Source organism: Populus trichocarpa, chromosome 1 (assembly GCF_000002775.5).
Source record: "Populus trichocarpa isolate Nisqually-1 chromosome 1, P.trichocarpa_v4.1, whole genome shotgun sequence".
Lineage (NCBI taxonomy): Eukaryota > Viridiplantae > Streptophyta > Magnoliopsida > Malpighiales > Salicaceae > Populus > Populus trichocarpa.
The window spans coordinates 46,968,128-46,988,514 of record NC_037285.2 but is presented as its reverse complement, the minus strand read 5'-3'; the positions used below and the strand labels follow the sequence as shown (position 1 = coordinate 46,988,514).

The following is a 20,387-nucleotide window of genomic DNA, read 5'->3' as shown; positions in this document are numbered from 1 at the left end:
TCTATATTTTCCCTTATTTGCATTTAGGCCCCCTTTTTCCTTTAAGTGTATTTTTTTTTCTCTTCAATTAAATCCAACCCTTAGCAGTACCGGGTTCATTATAATATCTCGAATTATTTCACCCGGAAATTCATATTAAAATTTTTTTGAATTCCTGTTTTTTATTTAACCATATACATGAATTTCTTCACTTTTATTTATTTATTTTTCTTGGGGTTTACATTCTCCCCTCCTAATAGAAATTTTGTCCTCGAAATTTGAGTGATGTACTTGAATTTATAAACAAGTCGGGGAATTTTAGTCTCATTTCTGATTCTCTCTCCCATGTTTCTTCCTCGATTTGTGAGCTTCGCCATAAGACTATGATGATGGGAACTTTCTTATTACGAAGTTCTTTCTCGCCCCAATCGAGTATCTTTATCGGTCTTACCTCAAGTGTTAAGTCTTCTTTTACCTCCACTGGCACTTGAGGTAACACTCTCGAAGGGTCTACATCGGCTTTTCGCAGCAAAGAAACATGGAATACATTGTGAACCTTGGCCAACTGTGAGGGCAAGTTTATTTCATATGCTACAGGTCCGATACATTTTCGGATTTCAAATGGTCCAATGAACCTCGGGGCTAACTTTCCCTTCATGCCGAATCTCAGCATGTGCTTCCATGGACCTACCTTCAGAAATACTTTATCTCCAGGACAAAATTCAAGTGGTCTTCTTCGAATATCTGCATACTTCTTCTGTCTATCCTGAGCCGCCTTTATTCGATCCTTAATAATCCTCACTTTTTTAGTAGTGATTTGTACTAATTCTGCCCTATACAGCTTTTTGTCCCCAACTTCTTCCCAACACAAGGGTGTCCTACACTTTCTGCCATAAAGAGCTTCAAATGGGGCCATTTCAATTGTTGTCTAATAACTGTTGTTATACGTGAATTCTACTAGTGACAGGTGCTCCTCCTAGTTTCCACCAAATTCCAAAGCACATGCCCTTAGTAAATCTTCTAAGATCTGAATAACTCTCTCAGATTGGCCATCAGTCTACGGATGAAAGGCAGTACTGATACTCAAATTTGTTCCCAAGGCATGTTGTATGCTCGGCCAGAGACGTGAAGTAAATCTTGGGTCTCGGTTTGAAACAATTGATGTTGGGACTCCATGAAACCTTACAACTTTGTTCACATAAATCTTAGCCAACTTATCAACTGGATCTATCATCTTTACTGGTAGGAAAAGGGCAGACTTAGTTAGTCGATCCACAATGACCCAGATTGCATTATTTCCCCCCTTTTCTCTAGGCATCATTTATGAAAAGTAACTTCTGACTTCAAGTCATAATTTAAAGTAACTTTCGATTATTAACTGTGAAATAACAAACTTTCGATATAAGTCCAAATTTTGATTGTATATGGTTCAGTTTTGTAAATTAATTTAAGTTGTTTTTTTTTTACTTTTTACTCAAGAAAAAAATATATCATAAGTTAAAATTTTAAAATTTTATTTTTTTATTAAAGTAAAGCTTTGACTCAATTTTATAACAAATCTTGATTTAAGTCAAAATTTAAATTATATTTGGTAAGAGTTTTGACTAGAATTAACTTTTGATTTAAATCAAAACTTATGACAAAATCAAGTCAAAATTTTGGGATTGAGAATGGAGTTATAGAAGTTTTTAGGGTTTAATAATGAATTACATTTTCATAAATATCAGAGCAAAATTAAAGATTTTAGAAGAAGATTCGAAGATCGAGCTTTTGAAGATCGAGCTTTAATTGAGCACAATAACTGGCTTTAATAAGTCAAAAGGGAACGACTAAACTAGCTAAACTGACAAAAATCTTAAATGGTTTTAAATTATTTCAGCTACTTTCCCTCAATTTTCTAGGCTAAATTTATTCCCAGCCTAAACGTCAAGAATTTCAGGAAGAAAATAAGAGATTATCACTTCTATTTGCTTTAGACCAAAATTTAATTGGCTTAAAAAAACTCCCAAAAGCCTAACTGCTCTAGGTTTTTACAAGCACTGCCTGGATCCATATACCTTGTTCGTAAGTTTATTTTTTACTTCTACTAGGCTTAGGCCCAATATTTTGTTTAAATTTTTTTTAATATCATGTACAAATCTTTTAATATTTTATATTAATCAAACCCATATTATTTTAAATAAAATATAACTTAAAATATCACAAAATAAAATTACTTTTTAATCTCTCTTCTTTAAAAAAAAAAACAAGACTTATAAGTTATAAATATATAATTTTTTTATTTTTAACATTTTTAAAATATGTATTTTTAAAATTTATCTCTGTATCATTATACTTTCTCTCACTACATAAATATTTAAGCATTTTTTACTTATTAGATACTACCTATCAGCCACCCCCGTAACTAATTAAATTAATTAAATTAAGAGAATTAAAAAATTAGCTAATTGTTAACACATAATTCACATTGTAGGCCACATGTCAAACATTTCGGTGGCTGTCATTTAATGTGGCTGTCGCTCTAAGCAAGCCAAGGACGAATCTAACTAAGCAGTTGATTTTTTGAAGGCGCTAGGCAATGAAGGCATTGACTGAGCTGCACGTCGTTTTGTAACTTGAAAGGGATGTTTTTGTGTAATGCCAAAAGTAAATGAAAATGGGGACTGCACCATTCATTCAATCAACCAACCAATCAATGCAATTAGACCAAAACAAATTGAAAAAAAAAAAAACAATTAATTTGGAAAGGTTCAATGCTTGATAGTTTGGAATATGCCAATAGTTGACAAAATTAATTAGGACTGATCTTGTTTGCTGAGTTTATTTTTATTTTGTCATTTGTAGCACAAATTTGCTAATGGGATTGTCGCCATTTAATCAGCTCATGTATTGTGTAGGCCCGTGAATGTTTCTTTTTTAAACTTTTATTCTATGTTGTGATAATCAAATGTTTTTTTTTTTAAAATCATAAATCAAATTAAAAAAAATTAGACTGTGTTTAATTAGTATTTAAAGTTAGAATAAACAAATACATAAGAGACAAAAATATATTTGTTTAATTACAAATTTGTTGCTTTTGAAGGTCTTTTAATGTGAAAATATTGTATTTAAAAAGAAAGTTTCAATTTTTACTTTTTGACTCTAATTGTTTAGAAAATTGGATAAAAAAAACCATTTTTTATTAATTGGCGGAAAGGCCTCAATTTCACTCCTTTTAAATTCAGTGGATGGCTAAAGGATTTGCTACCATTTATCCATTACTTTAGTTTTAGAAATCTGAAGGAAGAAATAAGAAATTATCACAATGTATTGAATTTGACAATTTAAATTTAAAAGTAAAAAATCAGGGGAGAAATATAAAAGACGTACTTGTAGCTGTGCCCGCAAATTACCCAATTGTTCGTGGCCTTCAATGGCTAACACTTGCAAAGAAGGCAATTGGGCAGCAAAATTCTTTGGGCCAAAAAAGCTGCACTTTGAAAGAATCAATTGTCTTAGCCGAGGGAAGTTGATGATGCCATCTCTGGTGAGTGCATCTCCTTCTCCACTGTAAAATATTTGCTTTAAATTGTCAGCAAATTTAATCGTTATCTGTTCAGAAGACTTGGAGACACGGAGACAGGGAAGACATGTTCCAGTTTAACACAGCCTCTTGTATAGAGATTTTTTAATCCTGGAAATCCAAGAGACTCTGATAAGACGCTTCAATCCACCGCAATGTTCTATCTGTAGTGTTTCCAGATGAATAATAAGACTCTAAGCCAAGGACGGTGTGAAGATAAATGTCAGTTTGGTAAGATACCACAATTTCAGCATATCTAGTGGGCCCCTTCCATATATATTTGAGCTCAGGTAACCAGTACAGCCGTAACTCTGTTAAAGATGACAGCAGCGGCAGCTCCTTCTCCTCGTTAGTTCCTTCATCAGCCTCACCCAATTCAAATACCTCTCCTCATTAATATGACATGTTAACTATTTAAAAAAAAAAATGTGTGTTATGGTGAATGAAAAACTGTGTTGCTAAAGAATCAGAATTAAAATAGAGTTATCTTTTAAAAAAAAAATACAAAATTGGGTCTATTAAATAAAAAAATTATTTTTAACATTAAAAACTCTTTGCTTTTTAAAAGTCTATTAATTTTATTTTTATTCTACTAATCTTTCTTCCTTCTCAACATTGTTTTGAGATAGTTACATTTATAAATTAAATTTGCTGTTTATTTTCATTTGTATTATTAAAAATATTAAATTGAATATACGCTGAAAAAAAATATTACAATCTCAAAGGCAAACACTAATTCTTTTCAAAGCTAGAGGATTTATCCTTTTACTTATATATTGGAATTTCATATTCTGTCAATAAATTTGTAAATTGATTATATATATATATATATAATCAATTTGATATGACATATAGTATCAACTATTAAAAATAGCACGTCTATTTTGTTCAAAAATAAGAGCAAGAATGTTGAGTAATTGTTCCAAATTTAGAAATAAGATGAAAAAAAAATTAAAATCTCGAGATTCCATTGCACTATCACTATGAAATGTTTAATGACACAAGAATACAAAAGAATTGTATTTTGGTGAAGGCAAAGTAGATGAATTTTTAAAAAAATTAAATTAATATATTATCTTGATTTATTTTTTAATAAAAAACACTTGAAAAACAATAATTACCACAATCTCAATTGTTTTTACTATTCAATTTATTTTCTTAAAATGTTTTTAAAATTGATTTAATTTAAAAAAAAACATTAAATCAATGTTTTTATATGTTTTTTTAATAATTTTAATATATCAATATTTAAAAAATATTATTTTAATATATTTTTAATTAAAATAAATATTGTATAAAAACACATGACATTACCCATCAAAGTATTAATTAATTGTATCTGCCGTGAAAGCAAAGTTGGCAATCATTTTGACAAAGTTTTATTCATTAATTGACAGGACCCCCTTCCATGTCTTCACAGAGTTTTGTTATAAAGTACAATCTGTCTCATAGTAGGTGTTGAAAGATTACAACACTACTCCCTATTGTAGCCTTAACCTAAGCTGTCAGGAACTGTGGAAACTTCCAAAGGTTCAGACACTTGAAAAAGAAACACAAATGGGCAAACAAACAAAAGCCCTTTTTTGAAGGTTCGCACAATAAATTATTAAACACACAATATTTCTGGAAGTTCACACAACAAACACATGAAATAAGACAAATTGTTGTAGCTAATGAAACAGCTGGAATTACTTCCCACCAATGTCGAGTTGATCATCACATAGGTAACCAACCAACCCAACCTAATGCAAACATCAAGAACAAAGATCATCCAGGCATCTCGTATTTGTTGATTTAATCCAACCATTTAAACAAGGATACAAGATAAATAGTTGCAGCCATTTTACCTGCAAGAATGAATTACTAGCATGCTTTTCAAATTCCAATGCCAAACTAATCATCTGACTCCATCCTCTTCCTCTTTTTCCTCTTCCCACCCATTATATGAGGTCCACGTTCTACAACTGCTGGTTGGCACGGAGCAACCAGTGCTGGAACCCTCAGCTACTTGAGATACCTGCAAAGCCAATTCAAGCATGGCATACATATTCTAACTTGTAAGTCTTATTATTGAGGGAAACAAGAAATAAAAACACTTAAAGAGAGGCAAGAAATCATGTCAAATATGCAACACCTCTGATTGAGCACTCATTGAACCATTTGATGTAGTAGCAAATCTTGTGGTCAGCTTTGGACATTGACGCACCTCCAAGTTCCACAAACGAGGGAATATGAAATCATAACATCCATGACTGAAGTAGACAATGCTTGGTAATTCTTCTAGAATCAGCTGCAACAGATGAGGGAGCACCACCTCCTTCTCAACATTGACAGGTGAAGCATGATCACCCTGCCCAAATACTCCCAATAATTGAGAGGATTCTCTTACTTTAAGTATCTGGAGCTTTTTGAGACCTGAAGCCATGGCTACCGGGAAGAGACTCTTCAACTTGTTGCATCCTGTGATCTCAAGTCGACACAAATTAGGGAAGCATGGAGATTGGAGGTCACTTCCTGAAAATATCTGATTCTTTTCATCATCATTATCCTTAGCAATGATTTGCTCCAATTCCTCACAATTTGATATCTCTAGAAATTTCAGTTGAACTAGACTAGCAATCATGCTGTCTGTGAATACATGTGTCAGTCTGTTACACCTTTTCACCTTCAAAGTAGTCAAATTGCTCGGCACTAGGCCCTTCCATATACACCTCAAGTCAGGCAATAAGTTCAACTGTAATGTTTCCAAACTCACGAGTGAAAGTTCATGCCCACCTCTTCTATTAGTTACCAAACGTTCAAATTGCATTAAATCTTGTGATAAATCAGAGAGCAGCCGCCCTGTGTATTCCCTTCTTTTTCTTATTCTTCAAACGTTACAGAGTGGTTCTCTTATATAGAGAAACCCTTCCCAAGATAACTATCTAGGTAAGTAACATTAATCCCATATATATTGGGATATATACAATTACAGAATATTAAAAATATAATTCCTATATTGGATTCTACAGCTCACACCAACATTAATTCCTAAACTGTACAGCTCACGCTAACACTCCCCCTCAAGTTGGTGCAAAGATATCTTCTATGCCCAACTTGTTAAGTGAGTCACGAAAGTTTTTGTTGGAGACAGCCTTTGTGAGCATATCAGCAAGTTGGTCTTCTGATCTAACAAAAGGAAAGCAAATCACTCCTTCTTCAAGATTCTGTTTAATGAAATGTCGGTCTATCTCGATATGTTTCGTCCGGTCATGCTGAATTGGATTTTGAGAAATTGCAATTGCAGCTTTATTATCGCAGTACAGGTTCATTCCTGACTTAGGAGTGAAACCAATTTCAGAGAGTAGTCTTCTAATCCAAAGAAGTTCGCAAAGGCCTTTAGCCATTCCTCTGAACTCAGCCTCGGCACTCGACAAAGCTACCACTTTCTGTTTTTTACTCCTCCATGTAACCAAGTTACCACCGACGAAAGTGAAGTAGCCAGATGTAGATTTTCTATCAAACAAATTTCCTGCCCAGTCAGCATCCGTGTAACCTTCAATATCCAAATGACCATTCTTCAAGAACATAAGTCCTCTTCCTGGAGCGGATTTTAGGTACTGAAGTATTCGACCAACTGCATCCATGTGATCCTTGCTAGGACAATGCATGAATTGACTAACTAGGCTGGCAGCGTAAGAAATATCTGGACGAGTATGAGATAAGTAAATCAGTTTACCTACCAATCGTTGATACCTGTCTTTATCAGCTGGTTCCTGATCAGGATACAATCCAAGTTTTTGATTCTGAACGGTTGGAGTGTCTGCCGGTTTGCAGTCAAGCATTCCTACTTCAGTCAGTAGGTCCAATACATACTTTCTTTGTGAGAGAAAAATTCCCCGCTTTGATCTAGCCACTTCAATCCCTAAGAAGTACTTAAGTCCACCTAAGTTCTTCATTTCAAATTCGGTAAATAGCTGCTCTTGCAATCTTTTAATTTCTTCTTCATCATCTCCTGTAATGATCATATCATCTACATAAATTATCAGGACAATTACCTTTCCTTGTTGCTTCTTCAGGAAGAGGGTATGATCTGAGTTGCTCTGTTGAAAACCATACTTTCTCATAGCCATGCTAAATCGACCAAACCATGCGCGTGGTGACTGCTTTAATCCATATAAAGCTCGTTGTAATCTGCAGACAGTTCCGGGTTTGGTTGAAGTATATCCTGGTGGGATATCCATATACACTTCCTCCTCATGGTCTCCATGAAGGAAGGCATTTTTCACATCAAATTGGTGTAGTGGCCAATCTAAATTTGCAGTCAAGGATAACAAAACTCTGACTGTGTTCAGTTTTGCTACTGGAGAAAACGTCTCCTGATAATCTATCCCATAAGTCTGTGTCTACCCCTTCGCTACCAATCTTGCCTTGTGTCGCTCAATGGATCCATCTGCTTTATATTTGGTGGAGAATACCCACTTACACCCAACGGTTTTCTTCCCTTGTGGTAATGTGACAATGTCCCATGTTTTGTTCTTTTCTAGGGCTGCCATTTCTTCTTGGATTGCTTGGGACCATTTGGGATCTGCTAATGCTTCATGAATTCCATAAGGGATATGGCAGGAGGACAACTTGTATGCAAAGGCCTTGAGAAGCATAGGCAGTCTTTGTGTGGATACATAATTGGAGACGGGGTACTTTGATTTCTTTCCTGCCATATCTGGTGAGTACCGGGCTGGAGGCTTGCCTCTGTTCTGCCTGAAAGGTAAGTGATAGCTAGCAGAAGAATTCAAAATATTACTGGTGGATGGTGTAGGAGAAATTACCTCAGGAATATCCTCATGCAAAGGAGTTTCATTGTCGGGTACTTCAAGAGAGGGGGTTTTACTCATTCTGTCGGGTGCAGTTTGTTGGTCCTCCTCATCAACTGTCTTACTGTTATTAATGCACTCTGTCTCTGCAACACCTTCAGCTACCATGTTTGGAACCGTGGCTATATCAGCAGCCTCAGTTGGACCCGTGGATATACTCTCAGCAGCTTCAGTCTCAGCTGGGGTTGAAACCGTTACCATATTCTCAGCAGCTTCAGTGTTCCACCACTTCTTCTCTTCATCCCACGTCTCCCCCTAGAGAGGAGAAGTTGATGTCGTGGATGAGTAAAAATATTCTGACTCTAGGAAAGTAACATCCATTGTAGTATAGAGTCGTTTGGTTTTAGGATCATAGCAGCGGAATCCCTTCTTATTCGAGCCATACCCAAGAAACATACAACGAACAGCACACGGTTCAAGTTTTGTTCGTTGATGTTTATGTATATGAACAAATGTCACGCAGCCGAACACACGCGGTGGAAGTAACAGTATAGATGGTAGAGTAACATGTCGTGACAAAACCTGTAGAGGAGTCTTGAAGTCCAAGGTTTTTGAAGGCATTCGATTCAATAAATAGACAGCAGTAGTAACACTATCATCCCAATGTCTACTAGGCACCTGTGCTCCAAATAATAATGCCCGTGCAGTTTCTAGAATATGTCGGTTTTTCCGTTCTGCCACTCCATTTTGTTGTGGAGTTTGACTACAGGATAATTCATGGAGAATACCGTTCCTGTGAAAAAATGCTGAAAAGTTATTATTCACATATTCTCCCCCATTATCCGATCGAAAAATCCGTATGTTTGCTGAAAATTGATTATGAACCATAGCGTGAAACATACGAAACACATCAAAAACTTCATTTTTGCGCTTCAGTAAATAGAGCCATGTCATCCTAGTACAATCATCCACGAAGGTAACAAACCAACGTATGCCAGAGACAGTGGTAATGGGAGATGGTCCCCAAACATCAGAGTGAACCAAGGCAAAAGGAGTATCACTTTTATTCAAGCTAATCGGAAAGGATACACGATGACTCTTGGCAAGGATGCAAGTTTCACATTTAAAGTCTGAATAATTCAAATTCAAAAACAATTTCGGAAATAAATACTTCATGTAGCTAAAAGATGGATGTCCCAACCGATAATGCCATAGCCAAATCTGGTTTTCTTTTGTCAGTAAAGATCGACTCACGGTGTTGACTCTGCCGGAATTAAAGTCATCCATGTAGTATAACCCCTCTCTCTTAGTACGACGCCCAATGATCTCCTCCGTGAGAATATCCTGAAAAAGGCAAAATTTTGGATACATTAGTGCTACACAGTTTAGGTCTTCGGTAACTTGGCTCACAGATAACAATTTATTTGATAGAGAAGGCACTAATAAAGTATTGGTTAATGATATGGAGGGTGATATGTGCACTGTTCCAGCTCCTGTGACAGGGTAGACAACCCCATTGGCATTGGTTATACCAGTTCGCCTTGGTTCTGTAGTATTAGCAAAGTCTCCTGAACAAAAAGTCATGTGATCCGTTGCACCAGAGTCCACTATCCAGTCGGTTTTAGTTCCTGTATTACCTTGATCCTTAGGCAGAATTATGGCATCGTCTCCAGATTCTACAAGTGGAGCTAACGATAATTGTGGCTTAGTGTCTGCCAAAGATGCTTGTCCTGTGTCCCCAGCAACAACCCTCTGCTTCCGTGTTTTTAATTCATTCCACCATTCTGGATAGCCATGCAGTTTGAAGCAAGTGTCCCGTGTATGCTTCATGTTTCCACAATGAGAACAGCCACTGCTTTCACTCTCCACCTGTCCTTTAGTCTTTGCTAGGTGATAATTGTTACGCCCTCTTGATGAAGACGTCCCTGATCTGGTTATTTGGAGTGCTTGCTGTCGAGGTAAGTAGGCTTTCCCTCCCCTAGAAACCATTGCTGCAGCAGGAGAATTTCCATTATTAGTGAGCATAACCGTCTGTCTAATAGCTTCCCTTCGAACATAGGCATAAGCTTGTTCAACCGTTGGGAAAGGTTTCAGTTGGAGCACATCACTACGTATATTGTCCAGCCTATCATCTAGTCCATCCAAAAAAGTATACACTCGATCCTCTTGAAGCAAAGCATTATACTTTTGAATATCAACAGCACATTCCATAGGATTTGGTCTACGGAAATCAATTTCCCTCCATAAGCCTTGGAGGCAATTGTAGTATGTTTCAATGGACTCTCCTGATTGTTTCATTCGTGTTACTCGTCGCTTCAAATCATACACCTGAGAAGTATCGGATCCATCAAAGTAAGTAGTGGCGATCGAGTCCCATACCTGTTTGGCCGTGGAAAATCGGATAAAGTTTCCTATGAGAGACGGCTCCATTGAGTTAATAAGCCATCCCTTAACAATAGAGTTTTCTGTTCTCCATCTCCTGAAGTGGGGATCATTCGGTTCTGGTTGTGGAAGGTCACCATTTATGTATCCCAACTTGTCTTTTCCTGAGATATACATCTCCACAATTTGGGACCATAAAGCATAGTTGGTACCATCAAGTTTGATACCAATCGGTACAGCAACAGTATCATAGATTACTGATGGGGTCTGGGTCTGGTTTTGGGTTACAATTTGAGCCATTCTCGTCGTGAGATCATCAAGAGTTGTAGCTGTATTCGGTTGTTCTTGTTCAATCAAGTCAATTGGTGTGGCCATGCTTTATTTTCCTTAGGTTGTTTGCTAGATCTTCAAGAAACAAATAATGGAACGTAGCTCTGATACCATGATAAATCAGAGAGCAGCCGCCCTGTGTATTCCCTTCTTTTTCTTATTCTTCAAACGTTACAGAGTGGTTCTCTTATATAGAGAAACCCTTCCCAAGATAACTATCTAGGTAAGTAACATTAATCCCATATATATTGGGATATATACAATTACAGAATATTAAAAATATAATTCCTATATTGGATTCTACAGCTCACGCCAACATTAATTCCTAAACTGTACAGCTCACGCTAACATCTTGTACTCCTTCCAAGTTTCCAATAGATATTTCTTTCAAATTCATAAACCCCTGCATCAAAAGAAAACAAGGGTACCAAGTTGTTAGATGTAATTCATAGTAATTATTGCGCACTTTTAAAACTAAATGAGAGGCAAGAAATCAAGTCAAATCAGCAGCACCTCTGATTGACCACTCATTGAGTCATTTGATGTAGTAGCAGATTCTATGGTCAGCTTTGGGCATCCATCCACCTCCAACTTCTTCAACTTGTTGCATCCTCTAATCTCAAGTCGACACAAATTAGGAAAGCATGCAGATTGGAGATCACTTCCTGAAAATATCTGATCCTTTTCATCATCATTATCCTTAGCAACGATTTGCTCCAATTCCTCACAAGCTGATATCTCTAGAACTTTCAGTTGAACTAGACTAGCAATCATGCTGTCTGTGAATACATGTGTCAGTCTCTTACAGTCGTTCACCTTCAAAGTAGTCAAATTGCTCGGCAGGATACCCTTCCATATACACCTCAAGTCTGGCAATAAGTTCAAGCGTAATGTTTCCAAACTAACGAGTGAAAGTTCACGCCCACCTCTTCTATTAGTTACCAAACGTCCAACTTGCATTAAATCTTGTACTCCTTCCAAGTTTCCAATAGATATTTCTTTCAAATTCATAAACCCCTGCATCAAAAGAAAACAAGGGTACCAATTTGTTAGATGTAATTCATAGTAATTATTGCGCACTTTTAAAACTAAATAAGAGGCACGAAATCAAGTCAAATCAGCAGCACCTCTGATTGAGCACTCATTGAGTCATTTGATGTAGTAGCAGATTCTGTGGTCAGCTTTGGGCATCCATCCACCTCCAACTTCTTCAAATGAGGGAACAAGAAATCATAACATCCGAGACTAAAGCAGGAAATACTTGGTAATTGTACAAGCAACAACTCCTGCAGATCAGGGAGCATCATCTCCTTCTCAACATTGACAGGTGAAGCATGATCATCCTGCCCAAATACTCCCAATAATTGAGAGGATTCTCTTACTTTAAGTATTTGGAGCTTTTTGAGACCTGAAGCCATGGCTTCTGGGAAGAGACTCTTCAACTTGTTGCATCCTCTGATCTCAAGTCGACACAAATTAGGAAAGCATGCAGATTGGAGATCACTTCCTGAAAATATCTGATCCTTTTCATCATCATTATCCTTAGCAATGATTTGCTCCAATTCCTCACAGTTTGATATCTCTAGAACTTTCAGTTGAACTAGACTAGCAATCATGCTGTCTGTGAATACATGTGTCAGTCTGTTACACCTTTTCACCTTCAAAGTAGTCAAATTGCTCGGCACTAGGCCCTTCCATATACACCTCAAGTCAGGCAATAAGTTCAACTGTAATGTTTCCAAACTCACGAGTGAAAGTTCATGCCCACCTCTTCTATTAGTTACCAAACGTTCAAATTGCATTAAATCTTGTACTCCTTCCAAGTTTCCAATAGATATTTCTTTCAAATTCATAAACCCCTGCATCAAAAGAAAACAAGGGTACCAAGTTGTTAGATGTAATTCATAGTAATTATTGCGCACTTTTAAAACTAAATGAGAGGCAAGAAATCAAGTCAAATCAGCAGCACCTCTGATTGACCACTCATTGAGTCATTTGATGTAGTAGCAGATTCTATGGTCAGCTTTGGGCATCCATCCACCTCCAACTTCTTCAACTTGTTGCATCCTCTAATCTCAAGTCGACACAAATTAGGAAAGCATGCAGATTGGAGATCACTTCCTGAAAATATCTGATCCTTTTCATCATCATTATCCTTAGCAATGATTTGCTCCAATTCCTCACAATTTGATATCTCTAGAACTTTCAGTTGAACAAGACTAGCAATCATGCTGTCTGTGAATACATGTGTCAGCCTCTTACACTCTTTCACCTCCAAAGTAGTCAAATTGCATGGCACGAGACCCTTCCATATACACCTCAAGTCAGGCACAAGCAGGGAGGACAACTTCAATGTTTCCAAACTTGTAAACCCCTGCATCAAAAGAAAATAAGGGTACCAATTTATTAGATATAATTCCTAGTAATTTTTGTGCACTTTGAAACTATTATATAATTTTGTTAAATAGATGAACCAATTATTCCCAATACCGAAATACTTATCAACAAGAAGATATAGATAGACAAGGCAACGGGTCATGGGAATATAAAATCATATTTTTTCATATTTATGATAATCTGAATACAAACTATTATTTTATAGTAGTTAAATTAAAAGCAATCATGAAAAATTATACTTAAACTCAAAAAAATTATTTTTTTATATTCGATTTATAATAAAAAAAAACAATTATGACATTTTTCAAAAATAAAAATATAAAAGAAAATAATTTGAATTTTACATATTAGTAAATTTTTTTAATAAAAATGCTTGATTATTGATCATTTAAATTATTTTTTTCATAAAAAAAAGTGAAAACAAATCGTAAAAAAAATGAAAAAAATATTAAAAAAATATGTTTTTGGAACTCAATACAAATTTGGTGCTTTTGAAGTTCTTTGAATGAGAAAAATATTGCATTTAAAAAGAAAGTTTCAATTTTTGCTTTTTGAATCTAATTGCTTAAAAAATTGGATAAAAAAACCAATTTTTATTAATTTTTTGAACCATGACATCATAAGTTGCAGCACTGAAACAAAAAACTCAATATTCTCAGACGGAGCTTTATCGTTCTGTCCAAATACTTTCCATTAATTGGCGGAAGAGCCTCAATTTCACTCCTTTTAAATTCAGTGGATGGCTAAAGGATTTATCCACTACTTTAGTTTTAGAATCTGAAGGATGAGATAAGAAATTATATTACAGTAATTGATGTCTAACTTCCTAAGCCAATTTAAATCATCAATTAAATTCAGTGGAAGTTTAGTTTAGTTTAGTTTTAGAAATTTGGAGGAAGATAGAACAAATTATCACAATGTATTGAAGTTGACAATTTAAAGGACGTACTCGAAGCTGTGCCAACAAATTACCCCATTCTTCAAGGCCAGAGATCCTTAGACATTGCAAAGAAGGCAATAGGGCAGCAAAATCCTTTGGACCAAAAAAGCTGCACTTTGAAAGAGACAATTCTCTTAGCTGAGGGAAGTCGATGATGCCATCTTTAATTTTAGACTTGACGATGATGTCATCTCCTTCTCCACTGTAAAATACAAGAGACTTTAAATTGTCAGCAAAAACAATCTGCATCTCTTCCAGGTTCTGAAGACTTGGAGACACGGAGACAGGGAAGACATATTCAAGTTTATCACAGAATATTATAGAGAGATTTTTTAATTTTGGGAAGCCAAGAGACTCTGTCCTGATTTCGTCATCCTGTTCTCTGATAAGACGCTTCAATCCATGGCAATTTTCTATCCGTAGCGTTTCCAGATGAATAAAACTTTGAGCGAGGGACGGAGTAAAGATAAATGTCAGTTTGTTAAGACATCTGAGCTCCAGACGAGTAAGACTTTGGAGGCTGACATGTCTAGTGGGCCCCTTCCATATACATTTGAGCTCAGGTAACCAGGACAGCTGTAACTCCGTTAAAAATGGCAGCTCCTTCTCCTCGTTAATTCCTTCATCCAATGATTGGCAGTCTTCAATTTCCACTCTCCTTAGATTTTTCAAAGCTTGCCGCCATTTTGCTGGAAACAGAGTGCGAATATCATCACATTCTCTCACTGCTACATATTCTAATCTTTGAAAGAAGTCCTTTTGCGACCCATGGCCATGGGAGGTCATCTGATCAGAGGACAATACTATATTTCTTAAACCCTCCACTCTCCAAAACCAAATATGAGACACGGTAGGAAACAACTGCTCAAATGTCTTTGCATTTAAGGATGTGGCGCTTATATCACCCAAATATAATCTTGTCGAGGTTGGGTATTCTTTATGGGGTCCTGAATACCAATCCCCTAACACTATATCATATTTGAGCAACCTGGGAAAAACAAAATCTCTGGGAATGCATTCAACCTTCGGTATCTTCAATGATAATACAGCTAAATGAGACAACGAGTTTAGTTCTGTTAGGCTTGCATTCATTCCTTCTGTGCTGTCACATCCAACAACATCCCATCCCTTGAAGCTCCGATCCCCGATCAGCAGTTCTTCTAACTTCTTCAACCTTCCTATCAAATTCACAGGAATCCTTCTTAGATTTTCACAACCTGTCAAATCCAACAACCTCAACTCCTTGAGCTCCCCAATTTCATCAGGTAATTCTTCAATGGAGCCGCACCGCCTGAAAACAAGAATATTAAGTCTTTGCAGCTTTCTCAACCAAATGAGGTCCTTGCATTCACACTCGATCAACAGCAACGATTGAAGGTTCGTTGAGAATTGAAGTGATTGCAATGACAAACACCCTCCCTTTAGAGACAAAACTTCTATTGCTTTCATCCCTTCAAAAAACCTCTCTGGAACATTCAAACCACGATCCAGTCCTAACAATAGAACTTTGAGCTGTGGACACACCAATCCTTCAGGAAGTTCTGCTAGTTTATTGCCCATTAACGAAATTGTTGTACAACCTTCAAAGCTTTTATTGCTCGTTGGCCACTCTAGCAACCCAATGCCAGCCTTTACCATGAATCCGTATTTTTCTGATGATGCTATCCGAATAGCAACATCACGAACCAAGTCATGCATTTTGACATATTCTTCACTAAAAGTTCCTAACAGCATACAACAAGCTTTGAGGTTTTTGATTGCCACATAAACTCGTTTCCTTGCATCTTCAATGGACTCCGCATCTTTATGTAACCCATAGCCAACTGCGTATCTCGTCAAGTCCTCAATCGGAATGTCGTAATCTTCTGGAAATAAACAGCATAGCAAGAAACATGACTTGGTTTCATCGGACGTCAAATAATCATAGCTCAACTTAAGACATGCATATGCATTTTTTTGTCCGTCAATTTGTTCCAAATGCCGAAATTGAGAGTTTTTGAGCTCTTCAGACGCTACTTCCCACTCAACAACAGATTTATCTCTTAGAGCCCTTCCCACTGTCACAAGTGCTACAGGCAATCCATTACATTCTCTCGCAACCTTCTTTGCCACCCTGTTCAAGGTAGAGTCCTCGTCACGTAAAGCTGCATTGATTCTGAATAAAGCCCATGCTTCCTCTTTAGAAAAGAGACATAAAAAAACTTTTTCCTTGCACTTCATATAAGAACACATGTCTTCAAGACGTGTTGTTAGAAGAATTTTACAACCCCTGTGATCATCACCAAATGGGATCCCTATCTCTTGGAAGTCAATATCTTTCCAAACATCATCCAGGACTATAAGCATCTTCTTTCCCTGCAGTCTCTGCCATAGTTCTTTTGCTCTCCCTTCTTTACTCTTCTTGTCAAATTGCAGATCTAAACTATCTGCCATTTGATCCTGGATGCCTGTGGCATTTGGATTCTGGGACACCGTAGCTATCAAAACTTCATCAAAAAGGTGCAACTCTTTGGCTCTCCTGCCTACTTCTTTCACCAGGGTGGTTTTACCCACCCCTCCCATGCCGTACAGTCCGATCATATTGACCTTGTCATCTTTGAGAGCTTTCATAATCTGTTTGAAAGCTTCTTTTGACGATCCTGAGAGTGTGAATTCCTTTGATGGAAGAAATTTTATCTCTTGAAGAGGTGCTTTGTGGGACACTTTTGGAAACTTTCTGCTATTTTCTTCAAGTTTTCTCAAAGTCTCCGTCTTCTTTGCCAGTGCCTTGCTTAACTTGAATTGTCGCATCGAATTTGGACACCAAGTAAAGCATTTGATGATTTTTCCTTTTTCATTTTGCAAACGATTCACACCTTCAATTTCGTTTTTTGCATTTTCCAGCCATGTGTTGACATCAATCTCAATTTCTTCAGCATTCCTTTCAGCTACGTTGACAGCATCTTGCAGACGATAAAATGCCAAAGCCAGGTTCATCATTTGTTCATCGAATTCTTGAACAAAATTGTTGAAACAGAACATGTAACGGAACTGCTTGATTGCTGGTTCCACCAAGAGCTCTGCTATCTTAGATACAACGGACCCACCAACACTTTCGATAGCCATTTTCCACCAGTCTCTCTGTATGGAAGGTTGATGATGATCACTTTGACACCTGCACGAATGATACGAGCTGCTCATCGCTTCCAACAACTCATCTAATCAATCTAAAGCTATGATAGGTCAATGTTTTTTTTTAAAAAAAAAAGTTATGAATAAGGAGACAAAAAAGACTTGCAAGGAAGTATAATTAATGGAACGAACTCAACAAAGGATCAATCTTAGCCAACTAAAATCTGTAATGACTATCTCTGCATCATACGCTTATTTACACAACAGCTTTATCTAATTTTAAACACTCATTTCCTCGAATATCTTTTGTTATATCTAGTTCTTGGATCTATGTGCTTTTTCCATAAAACAAAGATAGAAATACTTTTTTTTTTCTTCTCAAAACCAATAAACAGAATTTCATTAGTGAAAGATAGCATACCACCGATCTAACGAATACATTGAAACAAAATAGTTTACACTTATGAGTTTAAAGCAGCAATTCCCATAAAAATGCAATTTTATGAAATAATTAAGATAAAAAGCATAATATAAAGATAATGACAAACAAATAAAGTTAAGAATGTCAATTCCCTGTCATTTTCAAATAAAATTAAGTTGATTAAATCTAGATCTGATCTGATCTGATCTGATCTGGTTGATTCAACTGAATTTTCAACTTAAAAAAAAAAAAAAAAAAAAAAAAAAAAAAAAAACATGAATTTAGTTTGCAAATCCTTTGATATGAGTAGCAGTCATCAAGATGGAAGAAGGAGGAAATCTACAACCAGCAACAATCAGAAGATATCAGGGAACTAAAATTAACCCTCTAATAATTAAACATCTTGGGAGTATCCTAGAAATCCTTTGATATTTTAATTGCTCATTTAAAGCATATCAATCATGAAGTAGTTCATCTGACGTTAGTGTCTTATGATCTAGTTTCTATCTAACTTTCTAATTAAATCATGTAAATTTTGAAGAATCATGAAGAATCTTTTAATTATATTATTAAATCTGGTTTAATAAGTTAATTATAAAATCATGCAATTTAGTTTTTTTTATCTAACTTTCTAATTAAATCATGTAAAAGTTAGCTTAAATTAAATTGATTGATTTTATGGATTAAAATATAATTTTAATAACTGATAAAAACATGACTTAATTTTTAATAAAACTTTTAAAATGATAGCTTTTTTTAAAAAAAAATACCATTAAACTACATGGGTGTTATCAATTTTGCACCCAATTTATTTTTTATATTAATTTTATTAGTAAACTATTTTTATTTTTCAATTAAGGATTTATGTTACAATTACCTAAAAAAATTAAGTATTTTACAAATTAATATCATTGGGAGTGTCCCAGAAATCCTTTGATATTTTAATTGCTAATTTAAAACATATCAATCATGAAGTAGTTCAGCTGATGTGAGTGTCTCATGATCTAACTTCTACTAGTTTATTGAACTGTTATTCATTGGATAATTTTTTTTAAATGTAAAAAAATATTAAAAGCATGAAGATCTTTTAATTATATTATTGATTTAATAAGTTAATTTTATAATTTAGTTTTTTTTTATCTAACTCAAGTTTTTAATTAAATCATGTAAAATTTAACTTAAATTAAATTAATTGATTTTATGGATCAAAATACAATCTTAATGATTGTTAAAAACATGACTTTTTAATAAAACTTTCAAAATGATAGCCTTTTGTTTAAAAAAAAAATATACCATTAAACTACATGGGTGTTATCAATTTTGCACCCAATTTATTTTTTATATTAATTTTATTACTAAACTATTTTAATTTTTCATAGAAAGTAAACAAAAAAAATAGCGTGAGTCTCAACCTAGATTAACTTGCCAAACCCGCAACCAAGGTCATGAGATTGTGATAACTTTATAAAAAGTAAATCAAAACAAATTATAAATCTTAATTTTCAATAAACTTATTGTTTAAGGTTGAAATTGAAAAAAAAAATCAATCTAAAAATATTATATAATAAAAGACCTGAGTCTACACGACTTAATTCGTAAAACACGTGACCTGAGTCATAAAACCAGGATAACCTCATAAAAAACAAATCAAAATAAATCATGAAGCTTAATTCATAATTAACCCAATATTGAATGATAAAATTAAAAAATACCAATTATAAAAAGACAAAAAAAAAAATTGAGCTAACTCGTCAAACCCGTAATACGAGTTATTAGACTTAGCTAACCATATATAAAGCAAACTATTATAAATTAGTAAGCTCAGTCTCCAATAAACTAAATGTTGAAATATGAAATTAGAGAAATAATATATAGATTTAGAAAACAAAAAACAAAATTAAAAAAATATTATTGGAATGAATAGTGTTTTGTGAGGCGGTAAATAGTAAATTCACCACCTCTTTTAGTTTATAGCGTATAAAGAAACTGAACTAACCATATATAAAGCAAACTACAATAAATTATTAAACCCGGTCTCTAATAAACTAAATGTTGAAGTATGAAAATAGAGAAAGAAATATAGATTTAGAAAAAAAAAACCAAGTAAAAAAAACACTATGACGATGCATTTTTTTTAAAAAAAATTAAGATTTTGATCATTGACTCAAGATAAAACAAATAAAAAGAAATGAAAAAAATACCTAAGTCAAACTTGGTAAATCTATTGAATCGATGACTTGAGACATAATATCAGGATAACTTTATAGAAAAAAATGGAAAAACAAATACCAATTTTCAAAAAACTTAATTAAAAAAAAATTCTCTCATGTATTGCCTCAATTTAAATACACGAGGATGAAATTAAAAAAATTAATTTAATTAAAAAATCCTTTTAAAGAAGCAAAATTTAACAAAGATTGAAAGAAAAAACTTTGAGGCAACCCTTGTTATTTTAAAAAAGAAAGATAAATC

At 34.8% G+C, this 20,387-nt stretch overlaps 1 protein-coding gene and 1 long non-coding RNA gene across 14 annotated transcripts in view; one reads left to right on the top strand and one right to left on the bottom strand.

The window, feature by feature from the left end:
* LOC18095798 (disease resistance protein At4g27190) overlaps positions 1–20,387 on the bottom strand; it is a 183,710-nt gene that overhangs the window by 48,283 nt on the left and 115,040 nt on the right. Inside the window, exons 6-8 of one of the 13 annotated variants that reach the window (XM_052446758.1) lie at positions 12,174–12,454; positions 11,704–12,063; positions 5,856–6,047 (exon numbers count right to left, since the gene is read on the bottom strand). The exons of 7 other annotated variants lie outside the window; for them this stretch is intronic. In XM_052446758.1, the coding sequence (XP_052302718.1) occupies positions 5,856–6,047; positions 11,704–12,063; positions 12,174–12,454 (833 nt within the window). Of the gene's footprint in view, positions 1–5,855; positions 6,048–11,703; positions 12,064–12,173; positions 12,455–14,392; positions 17,538–20,387 lie in introns of all 13 variants that reach the window. 5 more of the 13 variants (XM_052447112.1, XM_052449012.1, XM_052447264.1 and 2 more) reach the window with 5 other exon arrangements.
* On the top strand, positions 5,945–12,811 carry LOC127904950 (uncharacterized). The gene is made up of 2 exons (XR_008058405.1): positions 5,945–6,047; positions 11,704–12,811. It is a non-coding gene; the product is annotated as an uncharacterized LOC127904950 (long non-coding RNA).